At 25.2% G+C, this 19,528-nt stretch overlaps 1 protein-coding gene across 1 annotated transcript in view; it reads left to right on the top strand.

The window, feature by feature from the left end:
* LOC141333384 (glutamate receptor ionotropic, kainate 2-like) overlaps positions 1 to 19,528 on the top strand; it is a 66,808-nt gene that overhangs the window by 5,315 nt on the left and 41,965 nt on the right. The window contains exons 2-4 of the mRNA XM_073838365.1: positions 1,865 to 2,032; positions 6,931 to 7,188; positions 15,135 to 15,316. Of these exons, the coding sequence (XP_073694466.1) occupies positions 1,865 to 2,032; positions 6,931 to 7,188; positions 15,135 to 15,316 (608 nt within the window). The remainder of the gene's footprint in view (positions 1 to 1,864; positions 2,033 to 6,930; positions 7,189 to 15,134; positions 15,317 to 19,528) is intronic.

The raw sequence follows: 19,528 nt of genomic DNA, 5'->3' as shown, positions 1-19,528 counted from the left end.
GAAAAAGGTTTTATTTTATTTTAATATATTTACTTTTACATTTTTTTTTTTTACATTTTATATTTTTACCATTTATTTTTAAATGTCTGTGTATTGCTGTGAAACAATAATCCAGCTTTTAAAAAAATCTATTTAGGTGTGTTCCATAAAATTCCAAAAATAATCAAGTTTTTAATATGTGTTTAGTCATTTTTGCAAAACTGCCTTTAGTTAATGCATTTTATGAATGTAAAATAAAACTACATTAAAATCAGTTAATTCGTGTTTTATTTTAAAATTTTCCTTTGTAATGTAAATCTATACAGTTTAAATTCACTTTAATTTGGTTTTAGTTTTTTAAATGTAAATAAAATGTTTGTAAATTAAAATAAAGATTGCAAATGCGTAAATAAACAACCAAAAAAAGTAAATATTTGTAAATATAAATGAAAATGTAAATATCTGCAAATAAAAACAATATAAATATTAGCAAACATCAATATTTGTAAACAAATTAAGTCAAATTAAATCAAAATATTCGTAAATTTAAAAAAGTAAATTAAAACAAAAGCAAATGTGTAAATAGCCAAAAACAACAACCAAAAATGTAAATATAAATAAATAATTAAATATTTGTAAATAAAACCAATATAAATATTAGCAAATATCAATTAATATAAATTTGTTAACATAGGAAGAATGCAAAAATTTGAAAATAATGTAAATATTCATAAATTAAAACAAAAGCAAATGTGTAAATAACCAAAAATAACAACCAAAAATGTAAATATTTGTAAAAATAAATGAATAATTAAATATTTGTAAATAAAACCAATATAAATATTAGCAAATATCAATTAATATAAATTTGTTAACATAGGAAGAATGCAAAAATTTGAAAATAATGTAAATATTCATAAATTAAAACAAAAGCAAATGTGTAAATAACCAAAAATAACAACCAAAAATGTAAATATTTGTAAAAATAAATGAATAATTAAATATTTGTAAATAAAACCAATATAAATATTAGCAAATATCAATTAATATAAAAATTTGTTAACAAATGAAGAATGCAAATATTTGAAAATAAATGTAAATATTCATAAATTAAAACAAAAGCAAATGTGTAAATAACCAAAAATAACAACCAAAAATGTAAATATTTGTAAAAATAAATGAATAATTAAATATTTGTAAATAAAACCAATATAAATATTAGCAAATATCAATTAATATAAATTTGTTAACATAGGAAGAATGCAAAAATTTGAAAATAATGTAAATATTCATAAATTAAAACAAAAATGTAAATATACATAAATTAAAACAAAAGCAAATGTGTAAATAACCAAAAATAACAACCAAAAATTTAAATATCTGTAAATAAAAACAAATTAGCAAACATCAATTAATATAAATATTTGTGAACAAATAAAGAATGCAAATATTTGTAAATAAAGAATGTAAATATTCATAAATTAAAACAAAAGCAAATATGTGTAAATAACCAAAAAATGTAAATATTTGTAAATATAAATGAAGAATGTAAATATCTGTAAATAAAAACAACATAAATATTAGCAAATATAAATAAATATTTGTAAACGTAAATAATGCAAATATATAAAAAATTTCCATACAGTTTAAATTCATTTATTTTGGTTTTAGTTGTTGTGATTTTAGTATCAGCTTGTGCTAATGTGAATATTGTGGAGAATATAGCTGTCTGTGTGAGTGAATCCCGCTCCAGATGTTGAAGGCACTGGGACTCTCTCATTAGTTTAATGTTTTGGTGTCCAGATGCTGTGTTCAGTGTCTGACGTCAGCGTGTGTGAGCGTGAAGATGAAGCTCAATCTCGTCTGTCTGTCTGTCTGTCTGCAGGTGGGATTTTCGAGTCGATAGAGAGCGGTCCGTCCGGACCTGAGGAACTGGCCTTTAAATTCGCACTGAACACCATCAACAGGAACCGAACGCTTTTGCCCAACACCACGCTCACCTACGACATACAGAGAATCAACGTCTTCGACAGCTTCGAGGCCTCCAGGAAAGGTGAGAGAAACGTAAACACACACCAGCGCATTTCAATCATTTTATTTCTGTCATGTAACCACTGCTTAAGAATGTAAATGTTTGCAAATATAACAAAATAAATGTTCGTAAAATAAAATGAAGATTGCAAATATGCGTAAATACCAGATAAAAATGTAAATATAAATGAAGAATGTAAATATTTGTAAATAAAAACAATTTAAATATTAGCAAATATAAATAAATGAATATTTGTAAATATAAATGAAGAATGCAAACATTTGTGAATAAAAAACAAATTTAAAGGAAGAATGTAAATATTTGTAAACAGCAAATTCAACATTTTTAAATACAAATAAGGAATGTAAATAAGAGTAAATGTTTGCAAATTAAAATGAAGATTGAAAATATGTGTAAATAACCAAAAATGTGAATATTTGTAAATATGAACAAAAATAAAATATATATTAAAATAAAAATAATAAAAAAAGCGCTGTATAAATAAAGGTGATTGAAAGTAAATATTTGTAAATAAAAGACAATATAAATATTATATTGTTATTAAAAAAGTAAATGTTTAAATACAAATAAGCACATAAATAAAATGCTTATCAATTAAAATGAAGATTAAAATGTGTAAATAACAACCAAAAATGTAAATATATATATAAATAAATAAATAAATATATATATATATATATTCATAAAAAAGCGCTGTATAAATAAAGTTGGCTGAATGTAAATATTAGAAAATAAAGACAATATAAATATTAGCAAATATAAATTAACAAATGCAAATATTTGTAATTAACTAATAATGTTAATGTGAATAAAAACTAATTTAAATATATGTAAATACAAAGGAAGAATGTAAATATTCATAAATTTAAAACGTAAATTTTGTAAATAAAATAAAAATTTTAATTTTGTAAATATGAATAATGTTTGTAAAGTAAACACTATATAAAAATCAGCAAATATAAATGAATATAAATATTTGTAAACAAATTAAGAATGTAAATATTTGTAAACAACAAATTTAACATTTTTAAATACAAATAAGGAATGTAAATAAGAGTAAATGTTTGCAAATTAAAATGAAGATTGAAAATGTGTAAATAACCAAAAATGTGAATATTTGTAAATATAAACAAAAAAAAAAATTAAAATAAAATAAAAAAGCGCTGTATGAATAAAGGTGATTGAAAGTAAATATTTGTAAATAAAAGACATTATATTATATTGTTATGAAAAAAGTAAATGTTTAAATACAAATAAGCACATAAATAAAATGCTTATCAATTAAAATGAAGATTAAAAATGTGTAAATAACAACCAAAAAATGTAAATATATATATATATATATATATATATATATATATATATATATATATATATAATGTAAATGTAAATATTAGAAAATAAAGACAATATAAATATTAGCAAATATAAATTAACAAATGCAAATATTGTAAATAACTAATAATGTTAATGTGAATAAAAACAAATTTAAATATATGTAAATACAAAGGAAGAATGTAAATATTCATAAATTTAAAACGTAAATTTTGTAAATAAAATAATTTTAATTTTGTAAATATGAATAATGTTTGTAAAGTAAACACTATATAAATATCAGCAAATGAATATAAATATTTGTAAACAAATTAAGAACGCAAATATTTGTAAATAAAGAATGTTAACATTTGTGAATAAAAACAAATTTAGATGTATGTAAATACTAAGGAAGAATGTAAATATTCGTAAATTAAACAAAAATGTAAATATTTGTAAATTAAAAAGCAAATATTTATAAACAAAAAAGTTAATTGTTGTAAATAAAACCCAAAATGTAAATATTTGTGAATTAATATAAAAACTGAAATATTTATAAATATACATCAATTTTAATTTTTAATTTTTTTTATTTTAAATAAATACTTATAATAATAATAAAAAATGTCTAAGGATGTAAATATTTGTAGTTATGCAAACACCAAGTCAAACACGTTTAAATGTTGAAGTACTTTGGTGAAAATGGTCTCCTTTTTCTTTCCCACGCTGCCCTATTTTTCTGCACTTTGTCATTTCCAGCCCAAAGCTTCAGCAGCGTCCTCATTTGTAATTTTAATGACCCTTTTTTCTCCGGCCGCTTTCAGACGCGACGGTTCCGCTGGAATGGAAAGTGAAATTGGGCTCAATTTATAGAAATGGCATGTGAGGTGCTTCTGCTGTCAGTTTAAACACACACTGAGATCTGATGGACAAACACAAACACACGTGATCTCAACGTGTGCATTAGTCACCTCCACTGCTGCTATAAACATGTTTTTACCAGGAATCACACGGACAGGGAGGGAGAAACGTGGCTGTTCTGTGTCTGCAATTATCATTCAGACCGTACGCTGGAATAAATTATGCCATCATGTTCATCCCAAGCCAAACACAACACGAGAAGTTGGAGATTTATACTGTTGAGCTGCAAAACACACAAAACACACAGATCAATCGTGTCTCCTTAAGTCTTACTGTATGAGTGCTTTGTGTGAGAAACACAAATGGTAAATAAAAAATTTAAATATTTGTAACTAAAAACAAAACTGTTAATAAAAATCAAGAATATGAATATTTCTAAATAAAAATCAATAAGTAAATATTTGTAAAATAAAAACAAAAATGTAAATAAAAATCAATAATGTTAATATTTGTAGATAAGTCAAGAATTTAAATAAATATCAAAATGTAAATTAAAAAATGAATGTATAAAAATCTAAATGTAAATATTTGTAAATAAAATAAAAACGTAAATAAAAATCTAAAAGTAAATATTTGTAAATAAAAACAACGTATATATTTGTAAATAAAACAAAAATGTAAATAAAAATCAATAATGTTGTAAGAAAATCAAGACTGTAAATAAAAAATAAAAATGTAAATAAAAAAATCAAGAATGTATAAAAATCAAAATGTAAATATTTGTAAATAAAAACAAGAATGTAAATAATCAAGAATGTAAATATTTATCAATAAAAATCAAGAATGTAAATAAAAATCAAAATGTAAATATTTGTAAATAAAAACAAAATGTTTGAAAAATCAAATGTTAATATTTGTAACTAAAAACAAAAATGTAAATAAAAATCAAGAATGTTAATACTTGTAAATTAAAAACAAGAATACCTTTTGTAAATAAAAAAATAATGTAAATAAAAACCAATGTTGATATTTAACTAAAAACAAAAATGTAAATAAAAATCAAAAACAAAAATGTAAATAAAAATCAATAATGTTAATATTTGTAGATAAGTCAAGAATTTAAATAAATATCAAAATGTAAATTAAAAAATGAATGTATAAAAATCTAAATGTAAATATTTGTAAATAAAATAAAAACGTAAATAAAAATCTAAAAGTAAATATTTGTAAATAAAAACAACGTATATATTTGTAAATAAAACAAAAATGTAAATAAAAATCAATAATGTTGTAAGAAAATCAAGACTGTAAATAAAAAATAAAAATGTAAATAAAAAAATCAAGAATGTATAAAAATCAAAATGTAAATATTTGTAAATAAAAACAAGAATGTAAATAATCAAGAATGTAAATATTTATCAATAAAAATCAAGAATGTAAATAAAAATCAAAATGTAAATATTTGTAAATAAAAACAAAATGTTTGAAAAATCAAATGTTAATATTTGTAACTAAAAACAAAAATGTAAATAAAAATCAAGAATGTTAATACTTGTAAATTAAAAACAAGAATACCTTTTGTAAATAAAAAAATAATGTAAATAAAAACCAATGTTGATATTTAACTAAAAACAAAAATGTAAATAAAAATCAAAAACAAAAATGTAAATAAAAATCAATAATGTTAATATTTGTAGATAAGTCAAGAATTTAAATAAATATCAAAATGTAAATTAAAAAATGAATGTATAAAAATCTAAATGTAAATATTTGTAAATAAAATAAAAACGTAAATAAAAATCTAAAAGTAAATATTTGTAAATAAAAACAACGTATATATTTGTAAATAAAACAAAAATGTAAATAAAAATCAATAATGTTGTAAGAAAATCAAGACTGTAAATAAAATATAAAAATGTAAATAAAAAAATCAAGAATGTATAAAAATCAAAATGTAAATATTTGTAAATAAAAACAAGAATGTAAATAATCAAGAATGTAAATATTTATCAATAAAAATCAAGAATGTAAATAAAAATCAAAATGTAAATATTTGTAAATAAAAACAAAATGTTTGAAAAATCAAATGTTAATATTTGTAACTAAAAACAAAAATGTAAATAAAAATCAAGAATGTTAATACTTGTAAATTAAAAACAAGAATACCTTTTGTAAATAAAAAAATAATGTAAATAAAAACCAATGTTGATATTTAACTAAAAACAAAAATGTAAATAAAAATCAAAAACAAGAATGTAAATAAAATCACAATGTAAATATTTGTAAAACAAAAAACAAAAAAGTAAATAAAAATCAAATCTTATTTAAATAAAAAATGTAAATATTTGAAAATAACAAAAATGTCAATAAATCTAATTGTAAATATTTGAAAATAAAAACAAAAATGTAAATAAAAATCAACATGTAAATATTTGTAAGCATGTTGTTTGAATTTTGACATAAATATTGTTACACTAAATGACAATGTAACATTATTTCAACCAAACTTTGACATTTTGTTCTCTTTGAAACCTCAAAAGTAGACACTTTACTTCTATTTAATGTGCTTTCTATGGACATAAAATCACTTTTGTAAAATTTTTTTGACGTGGACATCTTAACGTCTTTGACCCAAATATTTGTAAATAAAAACAAAAATGTAAATGTAAAGTATTTTGCGGGAGCAGCGTTTGATTGGTTGTTTTCTGCCGTCCAATCACCAGCTTGCGAGCAGCTCTCCCTGGGCGTGGCAGCGATCTTCGGCCCCTCCCACAGCTCGTCAGCCAATGCGGTGCAGTCGATCTCGAACGCTCTGGGCGTGCCGCACATTCAGACGCGCTGGAAGCACCAGGTGTCGGATAACAGAGACTCGTATTACGTCAGTCTGTATCCGGATTTCTCCTCGCTCAGCCGGGCCATTCTGGACCTCGTGCACTTCTTCAGGTGGAGGACGGTCACGGTGGTCTACGACGACAGCACTGGTGAGTCCATCTCAGAGATAAACATTTTATTATATATTTTATTACTTTTTTAATTATAATTTCTAAAACAGTTTTGTGCAAATTTGATTCGAAATTTGGATTACTTGTATTTTTAAAAAAGATTTGCAGCAATGCAAGACCATTTAAAATGAACTATAAAAATCAAGTATGCAAATACTTGAATATAATAAAAATAATAAATATTAATAATAATAAAATAATAATTATATATATTTTTTGTATAAATAAAAACTAAAGGCATATATTTGAAAATAGGCAAGAAAAAAAATGTAAATAAAAGATATCAAGAATGTAAATGTTTGTAAATAAAATACAAATGTAAATATTTGCAAATAAAAGCAAAATGTAAATATTCATATAGCTAAAAACAAAAATGCATATATTTGCAAACAGAAAAATTCTGTATTATTTGTAATAAAAAAAATTATATTTCTAAATAAAAATCAAGAATGTATGTTTGTAAAAAAATGTATTTAAATATTTGTATAAATAAAAACAAAAGGCATATATTTGAAAATAGGCGAGAACATAACTGTAAAAAAAAGGAAATATTTGTAAAAAAAAAAAAAAATCAAAAATGAAAATGCTTGTAAAAAATACAAAACGTAAATATTTGAATTAAAAACAAGAATATAAATAATTGTAAATAAAAATAAATTTGATATTTGTAAATTAACTTCAAGAATGTAAATATTTGTAAATAAAAGCAAAATGTAAATATTCGTATAAATAAAAACAAAAATGCATATATTTGCAAATAAGCAAAAAATTTACTATTTCTAAATAAAAATGCAAATATTTCTAAACAAAAATCAAGAATCTATGTTCGTAAAAAAAGTTTTATATTTGTATAAATAAAAACAAAAGGCATATATTTGAAAATAGGCAAGAACAACTATTTGTAAAAAAAAGAAATATTTGTAAATAAAAAATCAAGAATGTATAATTGTAAAAAATGTAAAAAATGTGTACATTTGTATAAATAAAAAACTAAATGCATATACTTGAAAATAGGCAAGCATGTAACTTTGCAAAAATAAAAATTATATATATAATTATAAAATTACAATTATATATATATATATATAAATAAATAAAAGATATCAAGAATCTAAATGTTTGTAAATAAAATCAAATCTAAATATTTGTAAATTAAGGAAAAATGTAAATTTGTATAAAACAAAAAAACGCATATATTAGCAAATATGCAAAAAACTATCTGTAAATAAAATGTAAACATTTGTAAATAATTAAGAATGTATATTTGTAAAAAAAAAAATTAAGTATTTGTATAAATAAAAACAATGCATATTTGAAAATAGGCAAGAATTTAACTGTAAAAAAAGGTAAATATTTTTAAATAAAATATTAAGAATGTAAATGTTTGTAAATATAATACATATTTGTAAATAAAAGCAAAATGTAAATTTGTATAAATAAAAACAAAAATGCATATTTTTGCAAATAGGCAAAAACTATTTGTAAATAAAAATTTTAATATTTGTAACTATTTTTAAATAAAAAAGAATGTAAATATTTGTACAACTAAAAATAAAAAATGCATATAAATATTTGTAGAAATGAAACAAAAAATGTAAATATTTGTAAGACTATTTAAAAACCTAGTGAAGACAGAAAAAAAACAAGTGGAAAAAATGTTGCATAACTTAAAATACACACGTTCCCTCACGCATATGCAAATTCTAACCTAAAATGGTCATGTTAAATAAATAAAAAGAAAACAGTTCCCAGACACGTCCATTTGTCAACAGCCCAGCAGGTCATGCGGGTGTTTAATGCATACAGAAAATGATCATAATGTGCTGGAGAGAGTCATTCATTAGCCCGATTAAAGACTAGTAGGTGTCTGTGGCTTTATTTGGGGCACATTGAGACTGATTTTGAGAATAATATCAGACTGAACAGTGGAGTCAGATCTCAGTCACTCTCACCAAACGCCTCATAAATCTCAGCGCAGCGCTTTCCTCATTAGTCTTTTCTAATTAATAGAAGCGACTTTATTACCTTCTCTGAGCGTTTTGCCTGTAATCACACAAATTGAATCAAACCGGGAGCTGGAATGGTTTGTTTTAATTAGGTATTCAGCGGCGGCTCCCGCTGTTGGCACATCAGAAGGGCCCAACGTCGGTAAACAGGCTCCGCGGCCGTCGCCACGCACGCTTTCACACGCCGTTCACCGTTTATTAGTGACCCGAGGCGGAGAACTCGTATTTTTAGAAAGCACTGGCAGCGTCTGCACATGATGTGTGAAACCAGATCAACTCTCCAAATACACGCCGCGTGGGCTGAAGAACGCTTCCGCACTTCTGTCTGGAGATTCAGACCCAAGAAACTCACTCACATTCACAAACAGTCCTGAGAGATACAACTACTGCAAACAGGGTAATAGAAATTATATTATATAAACATTAAAACCAAAAAATGAAAAAAAGTCAGAAGCATGTGGCTGAATGACTAAATATTTTTTTAAAAATGACTAAAAATGAAACTAAAATAAACATTAAAATATTTTAAAAATTACAAAAATAAAAATGGTCAGAAGCTTGTGGCAAAATGACTAAAAATTAAACTATAATTAACATTAAAATATAAAAAAATGACTAAAAATGAAAGTAAAATTAACATTAAAATATAAATTTTTTTTTAAAAAATTAAAAAAAAATGTCAGAAGCATGTGGCAAAATGACTAAAAATTAAACTAATTAACATTAAAATATTTAAAAAATTACAAAAATAAAAATGGTCAGAAGCTTGTGGCAAAATGACTAAAAATTAAACTATAATTAACATTAAAATATAAAAAAATGACTAAAAATGAAAGTAAAATTAACATTAAAATATAAAAAAATTAAATAATAAAAAAAATGTCAGAAGCATGTGGCTAAATGACTAAATATTTTTTAAAAATGACTAAAAATGAAACTAAAATTAACGTTAAAATATTTAAAAAATGTAAAAATATATATATATATATCAGAAGCATGTGGCAAAATGACTAAAAATGAAACTAAAATTAACATTAAAATATTTAAAAAAAATTACAAAAATAAAAATGGTCAGAAGCTTGTGGCAAAATGACTAAAAATGAAACTATAATTAACATTAAAATATAAAAAATGACTAAAAATGAAAGTAAAATTAACATTAAAATATAAAAAAATTAAAAATAATAAAATTTTAGAAGCATGTGGCTAAATGACTAAATATTTTTTAAAAATGACTAAAAATGAAACTAAAATTAACATTAAAATATTTAAAAAATTACAAAAATAAAAATGGTCAGAAGCTTGTGGCAAAATGAAAATATAAAAAATGAAAGTTAAATTAACATTAAAATATTTAAAAAATAAAATAAAAACAAAAATATTAGAAGCATGTGGCAAAATGACTAAAAATGAAAGTAAAATTAACATTAAAATATAAAAAAATTAAAAATAATAAAAAAATGTCAAAAGCATGTGGCTAAATGACTAAATATTTTTTTTTAAATGACTAAAAATGAAACTAAAATTAACATTAAAAAAAAAAAATAATAATAAAAACAAATATCAGAAGCATGTGGCAAATGACTAAAAATGAAACTATAATTAACATTAAAATATAAAAAATGACTAAAAATGAAAGTAAAATTAACATTAAAATATAAAAAAATTAAAAATAATAAAATTTTAGAAGCATGTGGCTAAATGACTAAATATTTTTTAAAAATGACTAAAAATGAAACTAAAATTAACATTAAAATATTTAAAAAATTACAAAAATAAAAATGGTCAGAAGCTTGTGGCAAAATGAAAATATAAAAAATGATTAAAAATGAAAGTTAAATTAACATTAAAATATTTAAAAAATAAAATAAAAACAAAAATATTAGAAGCATGTGGCAAAATGACTAAAAATGAAAGTAAAATTAACATTAAAATATAAAAAAATTAAAAATAATAAAAAAATGTCAAAAGCATGTGGCTAAATGACTAAATATTTTTTTTAAATGACTAAAAATGAAACTAAAATTAACATTAAAAAAAAAAAAAATAATAAAAACAAAAATATCAGAAGCATGTGGCAAATGACTAAAAATGAAACTATAATTAACATTAAAATATAAAAAAATGACTAAAAATGCAAGTAAAAATTTAGCTGCAAGCAGCAATTACGGGGCCAAGCACTCAAAGGGGAAAATGAGGAGCTAAGGATGGCAGCAACACCCGACAAATTGCAACAATATGTAAAAGGACGCAATTTTAAGATGATTTTAGTCAAAACGACAGAAAAATTACGTAGAACACCTATTGATATGATTTAATGGCTTATTACGTTTGATCAACAGGTGGCGCTGTTATCAAATCGATGTGGTGTGTTTAGTGTGAGGTGACAAAGACACACAAACTTTGGTGTCATTATGTCAAAGCTTAGCAGAGATAAAGCCATTTTGGCATCAAGCCTGATATTTGTAGCGGCGCTGTACGAAAACAGTTTCATCTATCTTCAGGAAATCCATAACTTTTTGTCAGCACAGTCTGAAGATGATCTGATTCAATTTGTGAAAATCAGACAAACGGTCTAGGACGAGTTCGAAAAAGTAGGTTTAAAACATAAATCAAAATGACGGACAGGAAGTTTGGCCAACTGTGGCATATTTGGGATCTATGTTGTCAGCATGACCCAAGGAACATTTTCGAGACTTTTTTTAGTTTTTTAGTCATTTTGCCACATGCTTGGCAAAATGACTAAAACAATAATCTAAAATTAACAAAAATATTGTGAACAATAAAAAAAAAAATGTCAGAAGCATGTGGCAAAATGACTAAAAACTAAAATTATAATAAGAATTAAACCTAAATATAAATTAATAAAATGGCAAAAAGCACATAGTAAAATTATTAAAAATTAACCTAAAATGAATAATATTTTAAAATATATATATTATTAAATATGAATTTAAAATATTAAATTAAAAGCATTAAAAATAGCTAACCGGATATAAATTAAACACTAAAAGGGAACCAATCCTAAAATATTTTGAAACATTTGAAACAAATAAGCATGACTGGAGCGCATACAATTATTGAAATGTAAGAAAAAAAAAAAAAAAAAAAAAAGCCGATTCGAAATATGAAATGCACACTTTCTTGACAGGTTTTGTAACGTTTAGCTTTATATTTGAGAAAAGCAGTCGTAGTGTTTTTTTCAGTATCTAGATGTTTCTGTGTGATGAGTCGTTTTTTCCTGCATCTTTTCCTAATGTCCTCAATCTCACCGAGAGCAGCAGAGGAGGCGGTTGCCAGGCGACCATTAGTTACCCGTTGTTAAGGTCACAGGAAGCGCTGCAGCCCCTCCCCCTGAGTATCCCAGGATGCTCTGCTGCAGTGAGACGCTCCCAGCGGAGCGACATGTGCACACATGAGATCAGATCACTTTAGACCTGCTCAAGACGCTCAGCGAGACACTGATATATGTGTGTGTGTGTGTGTGTGTGTGTGTGTGTGTGTGAGTGTGTCTGTCTTTCAGAAGCGTTTATGTCTAACAGACTGTGAAGACAATCACACAGGATGAAATATTCACAAGTAAATCCTTAAGCTGAGATCACATTTCACCTCAGAACTGAAAGAAACTGGATGTTGCTTCTGAATATTTTAGGACAACATTATTTCCAGGGGATTTAAGCTCATTTCCCCTCCATTACTGTAATGTGTCCAGATGTTTTACATTTTGAGTTTGCTTATAATTCTCAATCATGTTTCTCATTAGATACTATATGAAGCGATAATAATTTTACAGTATTTCAGTAAAAAATAATACAATGATCATATTGTAAAAAGTTAACGACAGAACAAGAATTTTGCTGTCACTTGCAATTTTTTTCCATTTAATATAAAATATTCATACATTTATTTACTGATAATTTGATTATATACATATAGTATTTATAAATATTCATTTGATGATAATGTATTTATTGTTATAATATATATTTTAATATATACACGATATATACAAATTATTAATTATTACTTCTTTAAAAAATAATATTAATCATATATATATATATATATATATATATTAGGGCCGGGACTCGATTAAAAAAATTAATCTAATTAATCAGAGGCTTTGTAATTAATTAATCGAAATTAATCGCATTTTAATCGCATATAAATATTTGACCTGAGAACAGTAAGAAGTTAGTTTTTTCATATGGATTTTTAGTTACCATTGAATAATGACTGAATACATAAACTGAAGCAACAAAATATTGTTTATTTTTGTTCAACCAAGTCCAACAGACCAGTGCAATATTGCCATTAACTGTAGCAATAGGATACAGCGTTTCCCAAAACGAAAACATTTATTTCAGTTAAAAAATAAATCCAAAACTCTCTATTTTAACATTTTGAACAATAGGGCTTTACAATCTTTTGCTATTTTTTTTTAAATAAATTATTGTGTTTTAATTTTTCTCATAATCAAATGAAAGCATAAACATTTATTTATTTTTAATCAAATGAAAAATAAACCTTTTTAATATTTGGCAAACAAACAGAGGTTTTCTGTTAAAATCAATACATAATAATAATCATAGTATTTTTTTTCTACAATTAAGTGGTTAATCTTGTTGTTATATTTATTTTTTATCATATATATTGTTTTTTGTCTATTTAAATAGGAATATTGCTCTGTTTCATGTTAAACCGTACTTTTATTTTGACAGGTTGCCGTGTGTAAAGTATGATATGATGCTAGTTTTCTCAAATGAAACGTTGAAAGTGACACTGACAGTAGCTTTGGAGATTGAGATCTGTTCATGTGAGATACAAATGCCAAAAATTAACGGGAGCATCACGCGTACAGTATAAAAAAACGCGTCTCTGCCATTCTAACATACAGAGGCAAACAGTGCAGGATTCATATTAAAACGGTCTATTTGCATTTCAGTTTTCAGACACTAGTCCATATGGCGATTTGAATTAAGTGACAGACCAACTTTTGATTTATCAATCCAAAAATCGACGAATTTACGTGGCATTCCGCGCTATAGTAAATTCGGTTTTTTATGAATGGAGTCCGCGATCCAGTCCGTTTTCTTGGAGACATTGTAAACGCGCCCCCCTAAGATAATGGTAGGGGAAACACTGGCATATTTAGAAATATACTAGCCTTCATTTCAGAAATTCAGGTACCCTATAGGTAGGTAGACCTTCTGTAAAAGCATTGAGGTGATACTTGAGGCTCGATATCCTGCGGTGATATGCGCATTCTGTTAGTTGGTGCTCCAGTATAATTGGTCCGCCGCTGAAACTCATCCAGTGAGAAACGTTCCGCGGTGCAAAATTAAGTGCGATTAAAATGCGTTAAAAAAAATTAACGCGTTATTTTTGTGTAATTAATTAATCTAAATAAACGCGTTAAAGTCCCGGCCCTAATATATATATATATATATATATATAAATAAAAGCAGAACATAATTTCATATTTTTGTTCTGTAGATTGAGAGTGAGATGTGAGCTGGAGATGTTTTGGTGTGATTTACCCACACAGACACATCTAGAAGAGCCATCGCAAAACACCTACATCTGACTGTCTGTCTGTATCTCTACCCCTACACACACACACACACACACACACACACACACACACACGTCTGAACGAATCTCATACAAAGCTCTCAAAGCTGGCGTCTCATGGGGTCAGTTTGTGGGCAGACGTATGTTAATGAGCTTTGATGATTTCGCAATCGCCACAGACAACTTTTGTGGATTCAAATCAGTTTTGCATCATCTATCTCTTAAACAAATGTGCATTTCTTTGTTCAAAGTGCTGTAGTGTTGAGAGTCTGTAGGTCGTGGAGAGCCGTATTGTGTGTTTGCGGGACGTTCTGTCAGATACGGATCTGCTTTGGTGTCCCGCAGGTCTCATCCGCCTGCAGGAGCTCATTAAAGCTCCGTCCAGATACAACATCCGCCTGAAGATCCGACAGCTCTCCGCCGACACCAAGGACGCCAAACCGCTGCTCAAAGAGATGAAGAAAGCCAAGGAGTTCCACGTCATCTTCGACTGCAGTCACGAGATGGCCGCCTGGATCCTCAAGCAGGTGAGCGTCCGTCTCGCATCTCCAGTTTCTCATGACTTTCAGAAAGATCTACCCTGAAAATACAGCGAGATCTCTTTAATATCTGAGCCGTTTCTCCTAGACACAGACTTCTGCTTCTCTAAAAATTAATGTCTTCTTATTTTCTAACTTAGAATATTTTTGTATTCCCACAATATTTCAGAAAAATATTCTGTATTTTTTTTTTCCTCAAGATTGTTCTAAAGACATAACTTAAGAATTTGAATTTGCACTTAAACACTTCCTGGAGAAATCTTAATTGCTTTTTCAGAAATGAAAATGTAATGTACTTAAGAACATTTAGAACTGTTCAAGAATTGCACTTCTTACAAAACATTTTGATTTTTTTTTTCTTCCTTGAAAACAAAAATGTGATCTACTTAAGGACATTTTAAGAATTTGTCAAGATTTACACTTTTTACAAACTACTTTAAAAAAAAAAATTCTTAAAAAAGAATTTTTACTTCTTAAAAAAATAAATGTAATGTACTTCAGAACATTCAGAATTTTTCAAGAATTGCACTTCTTAAACATTTAGATTTTTTTTTTCTTCCTTGAAAACAAAAATATGATCTACTTAAGGACATTTTAAGAATTTGTCAAGATTTACACTTTTTACAAACTACTTTAAAAAAAAAAATTCTTAAAAAAGAATTTTTACTTCTTAAAAAAATAAATGTAATGTACTTCAGAACATTCAGAATTTTTCAAGAATTGCACTTCTTAAACATTTAGATTTTTTTTTTCTTCCTTGAAAACAAAAATATGATCTACTTAAGGACATTTTAAGAATTTGTCAAGATTTACACTTTTTACAAACTACTTTAAAAAAAAAATTCTTAAAGAATTTTTACTTCTTAAAAAAATAAATGTAATGTACTTCAGAACATTTAGAACTGTTCAAGAATTGCACTTCTTACAAAACATTTTGATTTTTTTTTCTTCCTTGAAAACAAAAATATGATCTACTTAAGGACATTAAGAATTTGTCAAGATTTACACTTTTTACAAACTACTTTACATTTATTTCTTAAGAAAATTTGTGATTTTTAATGTACTTCAGAACATTTAGAATTTTTCAAGAATTGCACTTCTTACAAAACATTGATTTTTTTTTTCTTCCTTGAAAACAAAAATATGATCTACTTAAGGACATTAAGAATTTGTCAAGATTTACACTTTTTACAAACTACTTTAAAAATCACAAATTTTCTTAAAGAAATAAATGTAATGTACTTCAGAACATTCAGAATTTTTCAAGAATTGCACTTCTTAAACATTTAGATTTTTTTTTTCTTCCTTGAAAACAAAAATATGATCTACTTAAGGACATTTTAAGAATTTGTCAAGATTTACACTTTTTACAAACTACTTTAAAAAAAATCACAAATTTTCTTAAAAAAATTAATGTAATGTACTTCAGAACATTCAGAATTTTTCAAGAATTGCACTTCTTACAAAACATTTTGAAAAGAAGTGTACATTTTCTACATTTCAAGAATTTTTCAAGAATAACACTTTTTACAAACTACTTTGAAAAAAACTAATTTTATTAAGAAATAAACGTGATGTACTTAAGAACATCTCTGAGAGAATTAGAATTCTAGAGTTTAAGAATTGTTCTTACAAACTTCTTAGAGAAATCTTACATTTTCTTCTTTCAAAAAAAAAACAACGATGTACTTTAGAACATTTTTGAGAAGATTGCACTACTTACAAAATGTCTTAAATTTTAACCTTAAATTTTTTTTTTGAGTAATAAAAATATGCTGTACTTAGTTTTTGAGAATGTTGCACTTCTTACAAGCATTTTGAATAAATCTTACATTTTTTGTTTAATCCTTCAGAAAATTTCAGATTTAAGAAATTCATAAGTTAATAATTCTTAAATGCTTAAAATTCTTTTAAATCTTCAATTTTCTTAAGAAATATACAAGTATTTAAGAACATTTCTGAAAATGTAAGAACTGTTCAAGAATTGCACCTTGCAAACTTGGAAAAATCTTTGAAGAAATCTTAAATTTTCTTCTTAAGAAATTAAAAATGTGATGCATTAGGAATATTAATATAATTTTTCATTAATTACTTGTGAATTTCTTGGAAAATCTTTACTTTTCTTGAGAAATAAGCATGATGTACTTAAGAACATTTGAGTATGTTGTAAGATTTGTTCAAGAATTTCATTTGCAAACTTAAAATCTTAAATTATCTTCATAAGAAATAAAAATATGATGTACTTAGGAAAATATTAAGAATTGTTCAAGAATTGCACTTCTTACAAACGTCTTAGAAACCTTAAATTTTCTTCTTGTGTAAAAAAGGCTGTACTTAGAAAATTTTTGAGAATGTTGAATGACTTTTAAGAATTGCACTTCTTACAAACTTTTTGAAGAAATCTTAAATCTTGTTCCTAAGAAATAAAAATGTACTTGAACAAATGTTACGAAATTCTCAAAAATGTTCTTAAGTACTAAAATGTAAGATTTTCTAAGAAATTCATGTGTATTTCTTGAAATATTCTTATGAATCTCAGAACATTTTAAGAATTTTTCAAGAACTGCACTTCTTAGAGAAATCTTACCTTTTCTACTTACAAACAAAAACCACAATGTATTTAAAAACATTTTTTAAAATCTATTTAGAATTGGTATTTTAATTGTACTTCTTACAAACATCTTAGAGAAATCTTTAAAAAAATTTATTGAGAAAAACGTGATGTACTTAAGAAATTTTTTTTTTTTTTGGAGAAAAAACTTTTTTTTTTATTGCACTCTCGTGAACTTAAAGAAATAAAACTTCTTATTAAGAAATAAAAAGATGTACTTAAGAACATTTTTGAGAATGTTGTATGACTTTTAAGAATTGCACGTCTTACAAACTTTTTGAAGAAATCTTAAATCTTGTTCCTAAGAAATAAAAATGTACTTGAACAAATGTTACGAAATTCTCAAAAATGTTCTTAAGTACTAAAATGTAAGATTTTCTAAGAAATTCATGTGTATTTCTTGAAATATTCTTATGAATCTCAGAACATTAAGAATTTTTCAAGAACTGCACAGAAATCTTTTGTACTTATAAACAAAAAATACAATGTTTTTAAAAACATTTTTTAAAAGATACTTAGAATTGTTTTTTTAAATTGTACTTCTTACAAACATCTTAGAGAAATCTTGAATTTTCTTATTGAGAAAAATGTGATGTTCTTAAGAATTTTTTTTTTTGTAAGAATTGAAATAAAATAAAATGAAATAAAATTTCTTATTAAGAAATAAAAAGATGTACTTAAGAACATTTTTGAGAATGTTTCAAAACTGTTCAAGAGTTGGACCTATGGACTGCAATGTTTGCAATGGTGTAAAAAGGTCTGATCTGATCTCTAGTAACTGAACTGTTCTCCAGGAGAAACAAATGATAAACTAACCAGATCTAGATTGACGATGTTTGATGTTTAAGTTCGTAAACGTCTCGTCTCTTTCTCGCCGTGAGCGATTCTCTCAGGCCGGATCATTTTCCGAGTCGTTTAATTCACGTCTGCGGTTTGAGCGATGATTGTTCGTCACATCTTAAATCTCAGTGTTAGAAATTCTATTAGTGTGACATTATTACAAAGGCCTCAAACCAAAATGGGAACGTAATTAAACGAGGCGTTTTGGCCGCAGGGCTTAAAGATCTCTGATTAAAGATGCAGCGATGCTGATGAAGCGTCTCGCACTTATTAAAAACGCAAATCTTTCTGAGGAGCCCGTCTTCTGTGAGCGTTATGTGTGGGAGAATCTCACCAAACCTGTCAGAAAACATGTTAGGGTCATTGGGTTAAAAGCTAAATGAAAAATATATTCATTATAGCTTTTTTAAAGTAAATATCCTTTGTATTTTTTTTGTACAAAGCTAATTAAAGCTATTTTAGAACCATTCAAATTAAGATCGCAATTAAGCACATTTTCCACCCAAATGCTTGTTAAGATCAATATTTATTAACTCCTGTAATGGCAGAAAATCTGTTATGAAATAATGACTATAAACACAGTGATGTTCAGGACCATTAAGGTTTTTCTGACAATTGAGCACATTTTTAAATGTGAGAAGAAGAGTATTTACTGCAAAAAAGCACTTTTCTTACTTAGATTTTTTTGTCTCGTTTCCAGCTAAAATATCTACAAATTTTTAAATCAAGAAAGATTTTCTAGACGATTA

This window comes from Garra rufa, chromosome 4, assembly GCF_049309525.1.
Source record: "Garra rufa chromosome 4, GarRuf1.0, whole genome shotgun sequence".
NCBI lineage: Eukaryota > Metazoa > Chordata > Actinopteri > Cypriniformes > Cyprinidae > Garra > Garra rufa.
The sequence above is the reverse complement of the archived record's forward strand: the minus strand, read 5'-3'. Positions and strand labels throughout refer to the sequence as shown.